The sequence below is a fragment of the Priapulus caudatus genome, unplaced genomic scaffold, assembly GCF_000485595.1.
Source record: "Priapulus caudatus unplaced genomic scaffold, Priapulus_caudatus-5.0.1 Scaffold183, whole genome shotgun sequence".
Taxonomy (NCBI): Eukaryota; Metazoa; Priapulida; class Priapulimorpha; order Priapulimorphida; family Priapulidae; genus Priapulus; species Priapulus caudatus.
In genome coordinates, this window is record NW_014577244.1 from 148,773 (window position 1) to 168,103 (window position 19,331).

The following is a 19,331-nucleotide window of genomic DNA, read 5'->3' on the forward strand; positions in this document are numbered from 1 at the left end:
GTGCCTTGATAGAGATTGCTTATACCGAAAATCTAGTCATTGGTCTACCATGAAGTCGATTTGTAATGACGAATACAGTGTCCTAAAATGAAATTGAAATGTTTTTTTTTATTAGGCATCCAGATAAAAACCAAGATCCAACAGCACAGGACAAGTTTATCGCAATAAATGAAGCATATCAGGTGAAGTAAAATAAGGTGTAGTCTTCTAGTTTGGGACCCAGGCCCTCATTTTTGTAAGTGTGCTAAACAAAGCCGATCAGGCCGCTTAACTACTAATAAACTATAGCACTCATCAACCGCCTGCCAAACTTAATTTCCTGCAGAGATGGCAGATCTTAAGTAGAGTAAAATTGGTAGCAGTCGAAAATGTAACCTCACACCTGTGGCACAAATTTAAGGCGAGTTTTTTCGCCAACATGTGCCATATATAATTCGCCAGTGGATATTTAACCGTATACGGCAGAATATCCACTTCCGTATTTTACCATGCAGTGCTTCTAATTGGCTAGTATATTTATGTATGTGTATATAATATGTATGTTAGTATGATGTGTTGGTTTCGTATTGGAAACGGATTCTCCGGAAAATAGCTTCTACAATCAAACGGGGCTACAAATGTGTAGAAATAAATGGGATTTGAACCTAAAAGTTTTCTAGATAGCTAAACCTTGATGGATTCGAACGTAATGTCGATGACATCATAAATATACTAGCCAATCAAATTGTGGTGTACGGTAAAATAGCGGAAGTGGATATACTCTGCCGTATACGGTTAAATATCTACTGCCTATATCAGGGGATGTGATGTATGCTGTTGGTCACAAGAAACGGTAGCAGAATCTCTGCTTGATTTGTGCATAGATATGACCAGGAGCTAATAATGACAAAGGAGTAAGACACGATTTGGTACTGATTTCACTACATTTTTGTCGTACGAGTTCGATGTGAATAAAAATACAAATGTATACAAACATGAGCTTCTTTTGTTCACTGGTACTATTCTATCTTCGGTAGTATTACAAACCACGTAGCTTCCTTCGTTTTGACATAATTCATACTTTTGCACGACATGGTTTTCACGTTAGTTACCATATTCTGGCGATGCCAAGCTCCAAATTCGCACACACAGCTACTTGATGGAGGCACTGCAGGGATCGCCTCAGGCAGCGCCAGCGGCAACTGTACGTGGGCTAGAGCTAACGGTTGCTATGCAATTAATGCAAAACACATGTGCGAAAAGCTACAATTGGCTGGAGCATCAGTTTACTCATAACAATTCATACACATCATTCCTCCACGGGTGAAGTAGTTCAGATATTTTACCAGCACAGCGTTTATTTAAAAAAAACTGCGGGATTCAACCATAAAAACAAGGCATTCTAACTATAGTTTAAATGTAAAATAGTTTTAATTTTTAAACCCAGCATGGGTGCAACGTAACTTAATTTCTAGGCGAATTTTCTGAACTCGACTAGGCTACGGCCGAAAAGCCATGGCGCGCCTCCTTCAAGTAGCTGTGTGTGCTAATTTGGAGCTTGGCCTCGCCAGAATACGGTAACTAACGTGAAAACCATGTCGTGCAAAAGTACGAATTATGTCAAAACGAAGGAAGCTACGCGGTTTGTAATACTACGGGAAGATAGAATAAGGACCAGTGAACAAAAGAAGCTCATATTTGTATACATTTGTATTTTTATTCACATCGAACTCGTACGACAAAAATGTAGTGAAATCTGTACCAAATCGGTGTCTTACTCCTTTGTCATTATTAGCTCCTGATATGACGTTATTTACATAAATATACTAGATTATAACATTTTCTACTCTACTATTTTACTCTACTATTAAACCCTTTGCAATTATGCAGGAAATTTGACGTAAGTGAAATGTAGTGGCTGGTTGTGTGTGTGATCTTACAGACTACGCTTCCAGTCTACGACAAGATGTGTACTAAACGAACTTATTGGATTGGGAGTAATTAGTAGTAGCCTTGGCAGCTAACATATAAGAGCTATGGCAAAAATCAAGAGCTGCTTGAATTACAGAAATATGCCCAATGCGATTCTACACAAGCTCCCTGTTTTACTTCACTGTAGTTCTTTTATTCAGTTGCTATCAGATTCCGAACAAAGGAAGCATTATGACAACTTCGGCTACACTCAAGACACACCACAACGAAGGGGAGGGGGCGGATTTCCTCGTGACTTTGATCCGTTCGAAGACTTTTTCCAGTTTCATCCTGGGTCTGGGTTCACGTTCCGTTTTGGCAAGAGTGGAGCTGGAACGGAATCAGTTTTCAGCAAACAACGAATAACTCTGTGGTAAGATGTCAGACGAGCATCAACTTTTAAGGGTTGGTTAAGGTTTCATTGCAGGTAATAAATCACAGATGCATCCTGCAGATTTTCACGTGATTAGACACGTCATCTTTTTCTGATTATATATGGTCTTAAATGATGTAATTTTCATTATTTGATGAATATGGTGTAAGCTGCTTTGTAATCCATTAATTGTAGATAAACCTGTGTATGGAAATTCCTTATCTATAAAAAATTATTGTGTAGTGAGTGATTCAGTATCAATATCCATGCAATGTATATACCTTTTTTTCACAGGACATATGAGAATACCATAGTACCAAAGAGCAAATACAAGCCCTACATTATATTTGCCTATAAGGATTGGTGTATGCTGTGTATGCATGCAGAACTTCTATGGGAACGATTGACCAAAGATCTTGAGGGAATAGGTGTGTAATATCTCTGTAGTAGCTTTCCCATGCTCAAACTATATATATATATATATATATATATATATGGACAGGGGATGATTAATACCTTTGACCTGTGACTTTGCTCCTAATGACATAACAGTTAAACAGTAAACAGAGACCGAATTGAATGTACATGTGCAAAGTGGCGGTATCATTGCGCAGTTTCATCTTAACCTGGTAACCTGGACCTCTCAGTAGAACAATAGTGTGTGCCTGCCTGTGTGTGTGCGTGGGTGTGTGTGTGCATGCGTGCGTGCGTGTGCGTGTGCATGTGTGTGCCTGCCTGTGTGTGTGCGTGTGTGTGCATGCGTGTGTGTGTGCGTGCGTGTGTGTGCATGCGTGCGTGCGTGTGTGCGTGACGTTAGTAAGCGGCGCTCCCGTGTGCGTGACGTTAGTAAGCGGCGCTCCCGTGTGCAGGTATCGGCTATGCGACGGTGCACACACAGCTGCAGCCTGAGCTCGCGCGGCGAGTGCGCATCCACAGCGTGCCCGAGATCGCGATCGTCATCGACGGCCGCGTCTTCCACCACAAGGACGGCGTCGAGAAGTTCTCCTCCATCGTCGGATTCGTGCGAACGTCGTTCCCGTACGAGGTGAGAGGCGATCACGCGTCGAAATTTCTGCTAAAATCTAATCGAAATTGTAGCTTTATGGATGCATATCTGTGCAAATATATGTATATACAGGGTTCGAAATCATAACGGGCCCGATGCCCGTATTTTAAGGCTCGGTATCTCGGATTGTGGTGAGAGCAAAGTTATTTAAAATATACATGGCAACTGTAAAAGAGGCGGAAGAATAGGAATATTTCCGCAGAGGAAATTGACTTCATAATTTATGAAGTGGTACAGAGAAAGAGGACTGTTTGGAAGTTTTGCTGGCAACTGGCAGCTGTAGTTAATAAAAAGACATGGCAAGCTGTGACTAAAACAGTTAATGCCATATCCAACAAGCCACAAACTCAAGATGAGGTGAGTATATGGGTGTGTGTGCGTGTGAGGTGATGTGAGTGTAGGTGAGGTGAGGTGAGGTGGGGGTGTGTGTGTTCAACTTTCATGTCTGCCAGGAAAAACTCAACCCTATCTTTGCCTGATTTGGCTGGTTCCTTAGATGTTTATATTACTCAACCTTTTTATTTGCTCTTGCCATGAAATCAACTAACCGGCCCTACGGAACGTTGTTTTTCTCTGCCCTATATGTCCCAAACATTAGCTTTATCATTCAAGACGTATGATCCACACAGTAAATGATCAGTGTGGGTGTGTGTGAACGCGTGCGCGTGTATGATGATGATGGAGACGTACCTAAATGCCTATTTGTGCATACGAATGTAAACCATTGTAAAAATTTCAAATTTCAGTCTTTTATTTAAAAAAAAAGTTGCAGTATCCAGGGAATGATGCAGGCCTTTAATTTGCCTGGCGGGCCTGTAAAATCGCTTACCTACAAGCCCGGCGGGCGTGTACATTTTCAAACTAATTTCTACCCCTTATATATATATAGCTTTATGCATATATATGTGCATGATGGAAAGGTCATATTCGTACAGTGGTGAGGCGATCGGAGTCATACATCACACTCTTACCTGCCTGTTTGTTTTGCTTTCACTCACTACTCTATTCATTAGGTCCATGGTTTCCAATTCATTTTTACCCTAAATTGGCCACTTACACTTACAGAACCTCCTGATCCTCACACCTATGATGTAATTAATTCACCGTCATTTATTACCTTGCTTCAATCACCCTCCACCTACATTGCCGTCAATGCCTATCACTGTGGGCTGTAACATTATACTATAGGGAAATAATTTGTCTACCTATTAATACTAACTTTTAAAGAATCGTGTATGCTTGTTAGGATTTGTCATAATAGAGCTGTCATTGGTATTCCGGCACGGGTCATGACGCTGCTACATCGGCGTAGTCGTAGACGATCAAGTTAATTTCTTTCAATCTCGAAGCTGATATATTACAAGTTTCTTGCTAGTGGTGACACTGGTACATCGGCGTAGTCGTAGACAATCAAGTAAATTTCTTTCAATCTCGAAGCTGATAAAAAACGCATTTCTTGCAAGTGGTACGCTGCTACACGGGCCCTCGTAGACGACCGCGTTAATTTCTGCTGCTCTCAGTGCTGACAGGCGACGTCTCTTGCAGCTGGTGACGCTGCTACGTAAGCAGCACTACCTGGACAGCTTCCTGGACGGCGGCGAGGAGAACAAGGTGCGCGTCGTCTACTTCGGTCGCCACGACAAGCCGAAGCTGCGCTACCTCACCGTCGCCTTCCTCTTCCGCGACTACGCGCGCTTCATGTACGGCGTCGCGTACCGCGCCGAGACGGAGGCGGCTTGCGCGCGCTACGGCGTGCCGCGCGACGGAGAGACGATCCTCATATTCAAGGAGGACGACGATCGGCCGGCGGCATCTCTGTCCATGCTCGACATCCCGACGGCGTCCATGCGCGAGTTCGTCGACGCCAACAAGCTGCTCGTGCTGCCGCGGCTGTCGTCGCCGCGCCACCTCGACGCGCTGTGCCCCGTCGAGGCGTCGTGCACGCGCCGCCGCGTCTGCATCGTGCTGCTCGTGAGCCGCTGCGCAGACGACCTCGCTCACCGCGCCGCGCTGCGCCGCTACGTGGCGCGCGGCGGGGGCGCGGCGGGAGAGCACGTGCGGTTCGCGTACGTCTACCGCGAGGCGCAGCCGGAGTTTGTCGGCTCGCTGCTGCAGGAGGACGACCGGCTCAACGATTCTGTGGCCAGCGTCGTCATCATGTGGCGTCCGTCGGAGGACAAGGTCAAGTACGAGTGAGTAGAGGTTTCGAGAGTTTACGCCAGCAACGCGCGTTGAAGAAAATCGTGTTCGTTTTCTGTAACTGTCGTAAAAGTTGCCAAAACTATCGCAAGTCCAAGGACGTTATACGCTGTGTATGTACATAAAATATGCAAATATTATGACAGGGTTCACCCCAGTCCTCTAATGCATGTTGGGTCCGATATGCTTTCGAAGTTGAAGTTAATTTGTGACAACTTATAAATCCTCCAATGTGTCTTAATTGCATAATCGACATGCCTTAATCTCCAGCTGTGTTTACTTAAGACTTTACTCCTTTAAATCTCATTCCTAACACAGTTTTGACAGCTTGATGAATATGTCTCCGAACTGATTGGGTTTATCTGTGTATTGGAGTGGCTTACGACATAGATAAACCCATTACAACAAAATCAGGAATGAATAGATAAACCTGATTGCCTGGAATGCCTTCCAAAATTCCTAGTGAGAACCCTGTATGACATTCTAGACTTATGATAGTCGTAACTTTTAAGATACCGACACAATATGTTTAGAGCCATTGATGATGGAGCATGCATCTAGACCACCGTTCTTATAATGATAGTTGATACTGTGATGGTTAAAGTTTGAGCGGTTGGCACTGTGCACTCTCCTTAACTGTAATCATACCTGTGCTTACGTATCTAGCCGTGGTTCCTGTACTCTGTGCTCTCTGTACGCGTGTGTGTGCGTGGGAGGGATGTGGTGTCTAATGGTGGGTAAATTACTAATACGGGCAGCTGCGCATGTGCAGGTGGGTGGAGAGCGGTTGGAGCGCGGACCCGGAGTTCCGATCGCAGGAGCACCTCGACACGGCGATCCGCTCGTTTCTAGGTGGTGGCTGCGAGCTCACGCGCGAAGCCATGCTGAAGAACCTCATAGACGAACATGCGAAGAGTAAGTCTCCATCACCGCGTTACCGTGGTAACCACTGTTAGATCTCGCTCCATTCTCGCCGTCAGCATAGAAGCCCGTGTTGGATTCCGCTAAACTGTCACTGTTACCCTTAGAAACAAGTGTTAGCATTTACTCCACCATTGCTGTTACTACTGAAACAGTTATTAGAATTCCATCACTATTACCTTAGAAACAAGTTCGGTCCTGTCTCTGGTCTTTGCCACAATTATGTGAGCTTCTATAGATCAGTGAGGTTAGTTTGCCATTAGTACCTGTAGATGGCGCTGATAAACGTGCGACTGTATTGCGTGCTGTGTCATTACATGCATGGTCAGCAGGATAGCAATGTTAGTTGGCTGTCTGTACCTGCAGATGGCGCTGCTGGACACATAACTATGCAGCGGGTGTTTTGTTGCAGGCGTGGTCGGCAGGATTGTGAGCAGGTGCCTCTCCCTATACGAGTACATCGTGTGGGACATCACGAGAGATGAATTTCTACCACTGTTCTCCATCATCATATCAATCGCCTTCATCTTGGTCGGTGGATATGTGATGGCATACCTTGTGTACGTACCTCTCTTGATTCGGTAGCTTGATGTTACAGATGACAGAAATTGCAGAGACTATTGCATTCAATGGCATGCTATTGCTTTTTAGTTAATGTGATATCTGATGTTTTTATTCCTAAATAGCGAAAGTAATAAGTTCTTGTTGATGACCTATGCTCCCCAAGAAACTGATTGGTTTATGTCAAGTTTAGTGAAACCTGTGTTAGCGGACACCTCTATAGAATGAACACGTATCTATAAAGAAGACGTTCGTCATCCCCCTTAGGTGACAGTTATACAGTGAACCCTCCTTCATAGACTGGACACCTGTCTATAAAGAACACTTCTAGCACTTCCTCTGAGTAACAAGACCCTTGTATGCAGGTGTCAGTGTAACTCAATAACCCTATTTAAGTGATTCGTTATATCACTGTCTGGACGTTTGTCAGTTAGCCGTAACCTCACTGACAGCGATGTTTCTCTGCTGCAGGAATCTAGAGGAAGAGAACGTGAGTCGAACAAAAGAGGAGCGCAATGAGCTTCGCAAGAAGAAGGATCTCGAGAAGCTGTGAGTTTGGCTTCAGTAGTTTCTAGTAGGCTTATAGGCTTCCTCTCGTACACCGCATATTTCCCAATATCGTCTCTGTCTGAGACTCTCCACCATTTAGGTTGTTTGTTATAAAAGTTACTGAAGCAGTATTACATGTAGCTATTGCCGTGGTTATGTAATCATGTAAGCACTATACGCGTTGAAGATATTAAATGGTGACACCTTTATAAATGAGTTGCACCAATCAGGTGAGATCCTGCCTGTGCATTTATTAATGACATCACTAGATGAAAATATCATACCTTAACATGCGACATTTCATGACACTGTTTTACATATTGAGACGTGACATTATGCGACAGTGTTATGTGTTGATGAGTGACGTTGTGTGACAGTACTGCCTGTTGACGCGTGACCTTGCGTGATAATGTTATGTGATGAATGAACGAAGTTGCACGAAGGCGAAGTGTGACGTCGCGTGACAGTGTTGCATGTCGATGCGTGACGTGACGTTGTAAAGTGCGACGTCGCGTGACAGTGTTGCATGTCGATGCATTACGTTGCGTGACGTTACATTGCGAATGCAACGTCGCGTGACAGTGTTGCATGTCGATGCATTACGTTGCGTGACGTTACATTGCGAATGCAACGTCGCGTGACAGTGTTGCATGTCGATGCGTGACGTTGTGTGATGTGACATTGCAGACCTAAGGCGGTGTCACTGTACGAGCTGCACGGCGGCACGTACGACGGATTGGTACGGCTGCTGAAGCCGGGATGCCGCACCATCATCATCTTCGTTAACGACGAGATCAAGCAGCATCTGCTGGAGCGATTTGTGCAGACGATCTACCCGTATCGCTGGTACGTTGACATCCCTCGTCAGGCACAGAAGAACCGATGCTTGTGGAACGTGAAGAACCAGAACGAGAAACAGATTTGTTGTAGTTAATCGCTTATTCAACTCTAATGAATGTGATAAGTAGAGGAATCTGTTTTGCGCACTGGCTTCTATTCAATGTAACGTTAAATTGCGTCGCGATCGTGAATAATGGATTACATCAATAAATAAATTTTCGTCAATCGTGGTTTTTGTTCAACTTGCAGCAATAAAAGTCTCGCGTTCGCATATGTCCAACTGGAAACGCAGACAGACTGGTATCGTCGTCTGCTGCTGCAGACCTTGGGCCCGATAGGGAGTGTGCGACCGCTAAACATCAACCCAAAGAACTGCCTTGGCACAGTGCTGTCGCTCAACGGCCATCGCAAGTACTACTGCATATACCACCCCAAGCATCCAGGTATGAACAATGAACCATCTGCTGTTAATTGACCTACCTGCCTAGTGTGATTGGCAGGTAGGTCTAGCCAGTCATAGCTGTGATAAGGGTATTCTAACAAGTGCTGCGTAGCGACAGCGCTCATCTAACATCTACTGCAGTGACTCTGTGGTAGAGTGGTGGGATTCTAGTAAACCCTGTTAGTCTCAAATGTGTTCACATACACGCCGAAACAGTGGAAGGCACAGGGATGGTATCAGGAACCTTCTCAAAGGAATGTTCGTTGGGATCGTTATGAAAGTTTCCACGAGTGGCTGCGTAACGTTACAGTGTTCAGTTATTAAAGATGGAAGCTCCCCATCGTACGTAGTAGCAACAAACTATTTGCAAGACGAATAGGTAAGCACTCATCCATCTTACCTACGCAAGCCTCAGGCTTGAATAGAGAGCTGCCACCTGTAAACTAATTAATGCAGGCAAAAAAACTACACAGTCCACCACCACGGCTGGCAGTGGCCACTGGCAGTGGCATACTTTACATGTAACACACTGACAGTACAGAATGCAATAGAAATTATAGGATTTAAGAGCATAAACCTTCTTCAACCAAATTTAGCTTTTTGAAATTTCACTGTGACATTGTAGCCTCATACATCCAGGTATGTATAGATTCTACTAGCAAACCCGGCCAGTCAATTCTTTCTACAGTAAACAAATTTATCCATGTTTAACCCGCCATCTTGAGGGTCAAAAGGCTATCCGACACTTAATCTTCGCAATCGTCGCAGAAAGTACATTTCATGGTTTTTTCAATAAAGCCATAAAAATGCTTGGTCATCTGCTGAAACAAAAAAGTTTTCCAATCGCGTCCGTCAGACCATGTCCTCAAAAAATGTCTAAAATCTGCCTATGCCCATTGAACTTTGACCTGTGACCACCAATTTTCGGCACAGTGATGGTTTTCTTACCATGATGCCTATACACCGACTATCACGAGCCTTAGGTCGAGCCGTTTAGATTTGTGCCGCCAATTCTGCATTTCCTCCACTATACCTTAAGTAAGGAGGAATGTTCCCCCTTCTTTTACACCTCTTGACCTTTGACCTTTGACCCCCAGCTTCGACATCCCAACTCGTTTTGATGATCCTCCCTCACTGACTATGTCAGATGAGCTAAAAACACTGCTTGGTAACAGTGCATCGTAAAGTCAAGAATTTGGCTGGCACACATGTAAAACATGAGTAAACTGAGCTAGCTTGACCAACCGAGCAACAATATCTAGGCGTGGGGGATATTTTACTCTGATGAATGGGTCAATTACTTACTGTCTTGCACAAGGGAGAGACAGGGTCGGTTATGTCAGTGGACACCGACAAGTATGAGAACATAACATAACATCAGAAGTAGATAATAGGGAAGGAGTGTGACTTAGAATACCTACGATTTACTACGCGTAACTCAACCAACTTGAGCTCAAATCGTACACAGTACATTCGCCTAACATTGTGCGAAATCGTTTCCTCGTATACACCCGCAATCCGGAGATACAGACTAAAACGTACGACACGATTCTCCATTCTGTTGGCAGCAGATCGACCCCATAACCCGCCTAACTTGAAACAATAGGCAGCTAATAACGACTCTTGCGCTCTCGGCGATGCGGTGTGGCTCGCTGGGAGATTGGAGCGGGAGCTGCTGCTGATTGCAGTGGGCGTGCGTGCGTGGGGGGCATACCAGCTGTAAATAGCTCAAAGATTAGCTCGCCGAGTGTTGCGTCGATGTCCAATCTCCCAGCGAGCCACACCACATCGCCGAGGGCGCAAGAGTGCACAAGAGTCGTTAGTAGCTGCCTATTGTTTCAAGTTAGGTGGGTTATGGAGTCGATCTGCTGCCAACAGAATGGAGAATCGTGTCGTACGTTTTAGTCTGTATCTCCGGATTGCGGGTGTATACGAGGAAACGATTTCACACGATGCTAGGCGAATGTACTGTGTACGATTTGAGCTCAAGTTGGTTGAGTTACGCGTAGTAAATCGTAGGTATTCTAAGGCTAGTAAATGACGAATTTCCCTTGTTTATTGAAGTCACACTCCTTCCCTAGTATCTACTTCTGATAACATGTCGTGTGCAGGGGAGGTGGTATGGAGTTGGTTACATTGAGAGGAGGGAAGAGAAGGAGGGTATTGGCTTCTACTGTGTTACTAGTCTACAAAACTGTCTATCTAAACATGGCTTGCATTTACGATGTACAATCAGACGATTTACTATCAACAGGTGTATGTCTGTTAGGTTTTCAGTGGAATGGAAATAAAAGTTTTATGCAGGCATTCAGATGCAAGTGTTTAGTAGATATAGGTAGATAGATATTTCCAAGAGCATATAAAGAAGGAGAGCGTACAACGGTGAAATGCTGAAACCATGTTGCAGTATTAGTCAAATTAAGAAACTTTCCCCGTTTTATTTTGTTCCCAGTATTATTGATCAGCTGTCCTACCTTGTTAATATAAAACAAACCGCATGTCCCTACGATGCGGCCTACGCTGAGATAATGAGCGGTGAAAATCGACTCGATTTACTGTCTCTTGCTTTGTGGCCAGTGTATTGCTTCCGGTCGCCGTTGTGTAGCGCCATGGTAGCGCTGACTCACGTCAGTACTACAGAGTTTACTATACATCCAGCATGAGGTGGGCACAGGTGGGGGTCATCAGTATGGCAATCAATAACAGACGTCATTCATTCCATTTGTCAATCATTGACGGAAACACGTGAGGTTTCCCGATGTTATCTCAAAGCGAGAGACAGTCACAGTAAACAGTAATCTCGAGTCGGTTTTCGGGAAAATACCGTTTTTCGGTGATTTTCACCGCTCATTATCTCAGCGTAGGGGCATCGTAGGGACATGCGGTTTGTTTTATATAAACAAGGTAGGACAGCTGATCAATAATACTACAAAGAATCGTCAAAATAAAACGGGGAAAGTTTATTAATTTGACTAATACTGCAACATGGTTTTAGCATTTCACCGTTGTACGCTCTCCTTCTTTATACGCTCTTGATATTTTTTCTTCACACGTTTCATTTACAGTTCTGATTAACGCTAAATGGATTGGTTGTAGAACTGCATCAATGCATGCTACAGCAAGGATGCTACTTGCTTTATAGCTTCATTACAAAATGTAGAGCATCTTTTTTCTTGCTGAGGTTTCTCGATCACCTTTATCGAAATTTAAGCAATCACCCCACAAGGTGAACGTAGCGTTCAGTAGTGCATTTAATGTGTAGGTATATGTAATGCATACATACGGCTATTACTTTATCCAGGTTTGAAAAAGGGCAAGCCCACCAAGCAGCAGAAGCAGCAGCAGCAGCAGCAGCCCAACGAAGCACAGCTCAATGGCAAGTTTATCGGGATGGACGACACATCGAGTGATAGCGAGGCGGATCTGGTCTCTGATCAGGTTCACAATGATCCACTTACAGGACTCTCCAACTGGCTGGACAGGCTGTTTGAGGGCTCCGTCGTGCGCTACCCTGTCGAGTACTGGCCCATCATGAATTGATCCTTCATGCTTGTTCGACCTGCAAAGTCGTTCTCCCATGTGCGAACAATTGGATTGTCCTGCGCGTGTACATACTCTCGATGTGCGGTTCGTCATCTGGCGCTGAGAGATCAGTCGTCGTTATCATTAGCAGGCAGCCTCATGATTATTTATGATTATTTATAATGTGCCAGACCTCACGTGATGATTGACTCCAGGCAAAATGCTTATCAACACACTAGCGAACTGCACAAACATGCTGTAATGACGAGCATCATGTAATTTGTTTGTTTTTAAGCGACGTTGTGAGATTATGAATAATAATTACTACAGTATTAACTTCTTCACTCATGCCATGATTGTACTTGTGTTTACCGCTGTCGTTGTTCGAAAAAGGCAGCCCAATGCTACATTATCCACAACAGTAATGCTGTTGTGTAACTCTATATACCTGTTGGTCATATAGAACGAGGTCGTCAGACTACTTTATTTGAACCCTAGAAGTAGGAGACTGTGCCCCAATGTTAAACTCTTCCTAACTGTGCTCGTTTGCACTTACTCGTTTACACACATTTACTGCACATCTGGCATCGCAAATCCAGGTATTTGTAATAGTTTGCAGTCATATGGATCAATCTTGCCCATTTGTATACTGTACTTCAGCTTGACATGGGCTGACAGCTGGTGGCACGGTTCTCGTAGGTTGATGTTGCTTGAAATTCACATCACGCGTTATTAATTGTGTTATTAGTAGTGATCATACTGCTATACACACTATATTAGTCATACAGTTATGACTGTTTTTTGTATATATTTCATTTGCATGAAATTTATAGCAAGTTATTTTCTATGCGACACTGTCACATATACGATTAATTTTTCTGATGAACCCTCTTTGTCGGCTGTTTTCTAAAGAACAGACCAAGGAACTCTCCCTTCACCTGATGACGAATTTAGTTATGTCAATAAGATTCTTGTTGTATTGTGCAGTAATATTGTACCAAAGTCTAGTCATGTGTTGAGAGTGCTTAAAACTTTAATAATACAAGTCCATTATGCTAAAAGGCTGACAGAAGTTATCTGTGTGTTGGCTAACATCACCGTGTAGACCGGTTGTCTACAATTATGCGTATACATAAGAAAATGTGCATGAGGACTACAATTACTACAGAAAAATCGGTCCATTAGTCCATGTCCTCAGAAAATGTCTGATATCTGACCTTTCCCCCACTGCCCTTTGACCTGTGACCTCCAATTTCGCGCTGGTGATGGGTTTCCTCCCCATCACACTATACATCGAACATTAAGAGCGTAGGTCAAGCCATTGAGATTTGTGCCGCAATTCCGTATTTCCGCCTATATCTTAAGTTAAGGGGGAAATATTCCCCCTCCATTGACACATCTTGACCTTTGGCCATTGACCCCCAAATTCGACATCCCGAATCCTTTTCGCGATCTCCCCCCCCCCCCCGACATCCCGAATATCAAGACCGTACGTCGAGACCGTACGTAAGATTTGTACCCAACTGTTGACGGACACACGTACGGACGCACGGACAATCATGCGATTCTACAAGCTACATGCTTTTCAAAAAATTTGGAAAAAAACATGATACACACAATCATAAAAAGTCTGTTCAATAAACAGCTTCGTGGTGATGTACAAAGTTAGAAAATTATGCAAGCCATACATATACCAGCATTTGCAACAGTAACTGAAGTTGCCATTTCCCGTTCTTCAGCGCACGTGTACTATACATCTTAACACGTACAACGATAGAACCAATCGGAGTGAAAAGACATGAATCACAGAATACAATGAATATCATTGCATGATAATTAAAGACTATGAAACCTACATAAGTAACACTGCAACACCTACAGGCTCAAACAGAGCTACAAATGTACCTAGCATATTTGCCATGAGGGAGCAGCCAGTAGATAGCACTGTAAGCTAGCATCACGTCATAGTATCGTTACTATAACGGTTTTCGCATGCGAGTCCACTAACCCATAAATTACACCAAAATAATCCTTATTCACAGATTAGTTTACTAATAAATATTTGAATATCCAGCACCAAATCACTCCAAAATATAATTTCTGCCCAAAATTTTGCGATACAAATGTTGTAATTTTTAGCATCAACAAACTGACGATTTCTTCTGCTTCTAACGTGTAAGTAGGTTTTGTGCTGCATAGCTGCCTGGCTGATAACCCTATACACTAATCTGTTAATCATTACAGAGCTCTACTTTCTGGATTATGTTGCTGTGCAACCCTAATTGCAACTAATAAACTGGCTGCTATCTTCGTTATCTGACTGCTTATTTGTTTGGGTCACTGCCCTATGACAGTGAATCCATCAATCAAACTGATCCTGCTTATTAGGTGGAACCAAGCAGATCCAATATGGCGGCACGTGAAATCGGCCAATCAGCACTCACTGCTAGTGACTATGCGTGTTGATAGGTCACGATTGATAGGTGACCCGTACGAGGAAGGTTTGCATTTGTTTGGGAAGATCGGTATGAAATGATCACGACAGTCGGAGGGAGCCGGCTGGACAAACGCCCCCGATTTAGAATTCGTCATGGAACGACTGGGCGGGGTTGGCCACGTTGGATCCAAGGAACAGGTCTCGCATGTCTAGCATCTCGGCGAGTGAGAGTCGGCCGTCGTGGTCGCGGTCGGCAAACTGTAGTAGGTTGAATGCCTCGTTCTTCGCGTGCAGTGAGTTGCGCGGGTCCGTGTATGCCTGTCGGGTCAAAACAAGCACGCACACACTTAATAGCTATACACTATAATAGTTATACATCACGTTCATGGTTACACATGGTAATAGTTATACACCTTATTACAGCTGTACACCATAATAATGGTTATCCATCATAAAAATAGTTGAACACCGTAACAGTTAATGAGTTATACATTATATGCGCAGATATATATCTGCTGAGGGTATCCATGAATTGCAGCACGTCTGTACGTGTTACTTACCATCAACTCATCGAATGATGCCACACCGTTGTGGTCTATGTCAATGTGTTCATGAAACTCCTTCTCCCTCTCTTGCTGGAAAGCCCGATCCTGCTCCTGCCATTTCTCATCCACCTCGCCAGGTGGCAGCATCGCAAACTCCTCTGCCGTCAGTTGACCATCTTTATTCGAGTCTGATTTACAGAATAATGGCTTTAAAAATGGTCCAGTTATAGACATCCACACCCGATGTCGCCAAGAAACGTGATAGCACAAAAAGGACTAAACTTAATGTCTCATTACTTTGAAATAACTCTGTGAAATCACTGTTACTCAATCCTCTGAGTAACATGGTCATACATAGTAAGACATACTGGCATGCTATATTCTCTGTTCTACATATTCGAGTGTAGGCACGCACCTAGCGAAGCGAGGATGTCCCTCACCATACTCTCCAGCATCACCTTGCTATGCTCTGGATGTCGAAATCCGAGAAATTCATGGCTGCTGAGCTTTTTGTCATGATCCTCATCTGCCTCCGTCCAGCGGAAATTGTCCTGTGAGATCTCGTCCCGATCTGCGGTGAGTAAAGATGATTACAGCTAGGGGTGTAACGTTCACCGATACATCGGTGAATCGCGATACAGTGAGTGGGGCCATGATACGATAATCGATACGCAGCATCCGTACCAAACGATAGGGATGTTAAACAGCGAATCAGACAAGCTAAACAATTTAATAAAGCACATGTAATTCCTTTTAAATTGAATTTTTCTTTCATTTTATGAACTCTCTCTCTCAGTATCACCAAGAGTAGATAATAACACAAGAGTGAGACACCCGATTCCCGCATTTTTAACCGATTTTTCTCATCAAAATTTGCCACCAATAAGGAAGCAAGTGTATACGTTCCTCAGCTTATTATGACCACTAATCACTCACTTTCGTGGTACTGATATTCGTTTACATATATTTGCTAGCGTATTGCTGTAAATCGTAATCTTGCACGAGCTGAATTCGCACAATTTACCGCTATTGTATGAGGTGGTAAGACAAAATTTGAAGCTATAGTGGCGCCAATATTTATAGCAACGGACTGTTTCCAAATCATTCGTCCCCCAGATAGGGGTTTAATGTACTCGATTACCTGCGCGTGCGTAATGTGATACTTACTGCAAACTACTACAGAGAATATTGTTATTATTGTATTATTACTTATGTAAGATAGTATGTCAATTTCTTGTGTTGCGATCACAATAACTGAGCGCGTCTCGCGGTTCCTCACGAGATCAAAATTCGAAATTTAGATTGTCTCTCAACCCTATCGGGGCACGAATGATTTGGAAACAGTCCGCCTAAATATTGGTGCCACTATAGCTTCAAATTTTGTCTTAACACCTCACACAATAGCGGTAAATTGTGCGAATTCAGCTCGTGCAAGATTACGATTTACAGCAATACGCTAGCAAATATATGTAAATGAATATCAGTACCACGAAGGTGAGTGATTAGTGGTCATAATAAGCTGAGGAAGGTATACACTTGCTTCTTTATTGGTGGCAAATTTTGATGAGAAAAATTGGTTAAAAATGCGGGAATCGGTGTCACACTCTTGTGTTATTATCTACTCTTGGTATCAATTAAATATCCTTGGCTGTCAGTGTCATAGAAATCTGGGTCAATATATGTGGCGCGCTTGTATTGCCACCAAAATTGTTACTGCAAAACAATCATGAGTGCCGACTGACTGGTGCGTATCGTTATTGCACACATACTGTAGCACTTTGTATGGCACGGACATGAATGGAGCTGTCGACTACAGGACAGTCTCGAGCACACTCAAAACACCTGTGTGTGTTTCAGGCATATTAATATATATATATATATATATATATATATATATATATATATATATATATATATATTGTTACTATATATATGATCATGGCTTTAACATACTCATAACACGTGTGTGTTATGAAAGTATTGGAATACATATGATTATTATAACAGTTAAATAATATTAGAATTCGACCATTTATGTCGACACTGTTTCTGTCTGTGTATCACAATACGTATCGTATCGTGACCTACATATCGTATCGTGACCTACGTATCGAGATATGTATCGTATTGTGACCCTAGTGTAAAATCGTCAGCAAATTTCCGGAATGGATATAGAATTCTAAGGAGCTAGATACAAGCTGGTTTCTGAAGCAACATTTGTCAAACAACTATTATATTGATTGCAGCATAAAATGAAATTCACGAGTAGGGAGAATTATTAAAACCTCTCTCGCTTGCTGTGACAGAAATTACGTTTGTTCATATGCCATCTTACATTTGTAGTCAAGGTCATCATTGTGCTCTTGCTTGCCATTATGAATCTGTTGGTGAAGCTTGGCATATTTCTCATTCACACCTCCTTTATGAACGAGGAAGTGCTGGTGATATTCTGACCATGTCAACGCACCTGAATATAAAAATGTGCCGTATGACCAGAACAAATAACCAAGTTCAAAAAGTGATAAGAATTTGGTAACCATATATACATGTGTGCTTTGTGTCTTGGATATAATTTAATTGACAAAAAACATAAATGAATAGCAAAGGCCATGTTCAGAAGAACCAGCTTCTGCTATTGTAACTACTATATACTAGTACTACTATATTAATAACTGAAACAGAAAATTAAAATATTATTCAGAGTGTACATTATACCATCCTTATCAGAATCAATAGCCAGGAATATTTCATTGTTTTGTTCGACTGCTTCATCCATATGCTCCTCTACTTTGTCCTTTATCCAGGTCTCCAGCTCTTCCAGTGTAATGAAATTGTCATCATCTGTATCCATTCTGCAATGAGAAATACATTTCACAAGTGATAAGCCCATTGAGGGTGATCCTGGAGCATTCTGGATAAAATAATGCCAGGATGATGTAGGCAACTTCCTTATATAATTATTGCATATATATACTATATTGTAATATATTATAATAAGTTAATAACTATAAAAATATTATAACTATGTCTTCCTTGAAATTATCTAGTCTTAATTATTATCAATTTTGCTTTTCCCTGGACAGGTTAAAACATACTGCAGCGACAAGCGACCAATCATAATATTCATCATCAAAATCGCAGCAACTCGTGCAGCCTCACTCCAGGCACTAACGACTCCTATCTCGCCACACAATGGTGGAAATTTTTTTAATGAACATGTTTGTAAACTTGAGACTATGAAATGTACGTTAATTACACTGGGTTACTATATTGATTCCGAGGTCCTGCGCAAAGGCTAGTCAACTGTTTTTGTCTAGCTGGGTGGCCTTGCATGATAAATGCCACAGAGCTTGTAAAACCAAATTTCCCTGAACATATATTAACACGTTCCCCGCGGATCCACGAGTCAGCTCGTGGGAACAATCAAAACGCATCCCCTCGGATCCACGAGTCAGCTCGTGGGAACAATCAAAACGCATCCCCTCGGATCCACGAGTCAGCTCGTGGATAGATTATTGGATTTTGTTACTCCAACAGATGGCAGGCACTACCTACCAAGAAATTAAACAGGGGCAGTCTATATTACCCCAGCCTTACATAAACTAAAGAATATACAATTTGCTTTACTGTTGATTCGAACGTGAAATTAGGAGTTTTGAGACTCAAGGTAAATTCGTAAAACTAGAAGATAAACTAGAAGGCGTAGATCGAAACAAGGTTTGTTTACCGTTTTCCTAACGGTATATAATATAATAACTGTGTAGTTATTATAGTATATAAAATTTCGAGGTATTTTTGCATGTAGAAACACAAAATAAAAGTGTCAATGACACTAGCTGTAGCTCACCACAAAAAAGGACACAAATGAGTGAGTGCGAAGAAGTCAGTTTTAATTAAGCAACCATCGACGTACATTATAGAAACGA

At 42.7% G+C, this 19,331-nt stretch overlaps 2 protein-coding genes across 2 annotated transcripts in view; one reads left to right on the plus strand and one right to left on the minus strand.

The window, feature by feature from the left end:
* The first annotated feature begins 98 nt into the window (after window positions 1–98).
* Window positions 99–13,484, plus strand: LOC106806857 (dnaJ homolog subfamily C member 16-like). The gene is made up of 11 exons (XM_014808992.1): window positions 99–182; window positions 2,112–2,323; window positions 2,618–2,751; window positions 3,193–3,368; window positions 4,935–5,581; window positions 6,361–6,503; window positions 6,922–7,069; window positions 7,542–7,619; window positions 8,307–8,465; window positions 8,709–8,902; window positions 12,203–13,484. Exons 1-11 carry the CDS (start codon window positions 99–101, stop codon window positions 12,439–12,441), a joined length of 2,214 nt encoding a protein of 737 aa, XP_014664478.1. The 3' UTR covers window positions 12,442–13,484.
* A 551-nt stretch (window positions 13,485–14,035) lies between these two features.
* LOC106806872 (45 kDa calcium-binding protein-like) overlaps window positions 14,036–19,331 on the minus strand; it is an 8,280-nt gene continuing 2,984 nt past the window's right edge. The window contains exons 2-6 of the mRNA XM_014809009.1: window positions 18,121–18,257; window positions 17,741–17,872; window positions 15,821–15,976; window positions 15,421–15,593; window positions 14,036–15,178 (exon numbers count right to left, since the gene is read on the minus strand). Of these exons, the coding sequence (XP_014664495.1) occupies window positions 15,002–15,178; window positions 15,421–15,593; window positions 15,821–15,976; window positions 17,741–17,872; window positions 18,121–18,257 (775 nt within the window). The 3' untranslated portion in view covers window positions 14,036–15,001. The remainder of the gene's footprint in view (window positions 15,179–15,420; window positions 15,594–15,820; window positions 15,977–17,740; window positions 17,873–18,120; window positions 18,258–19,331) is intronic.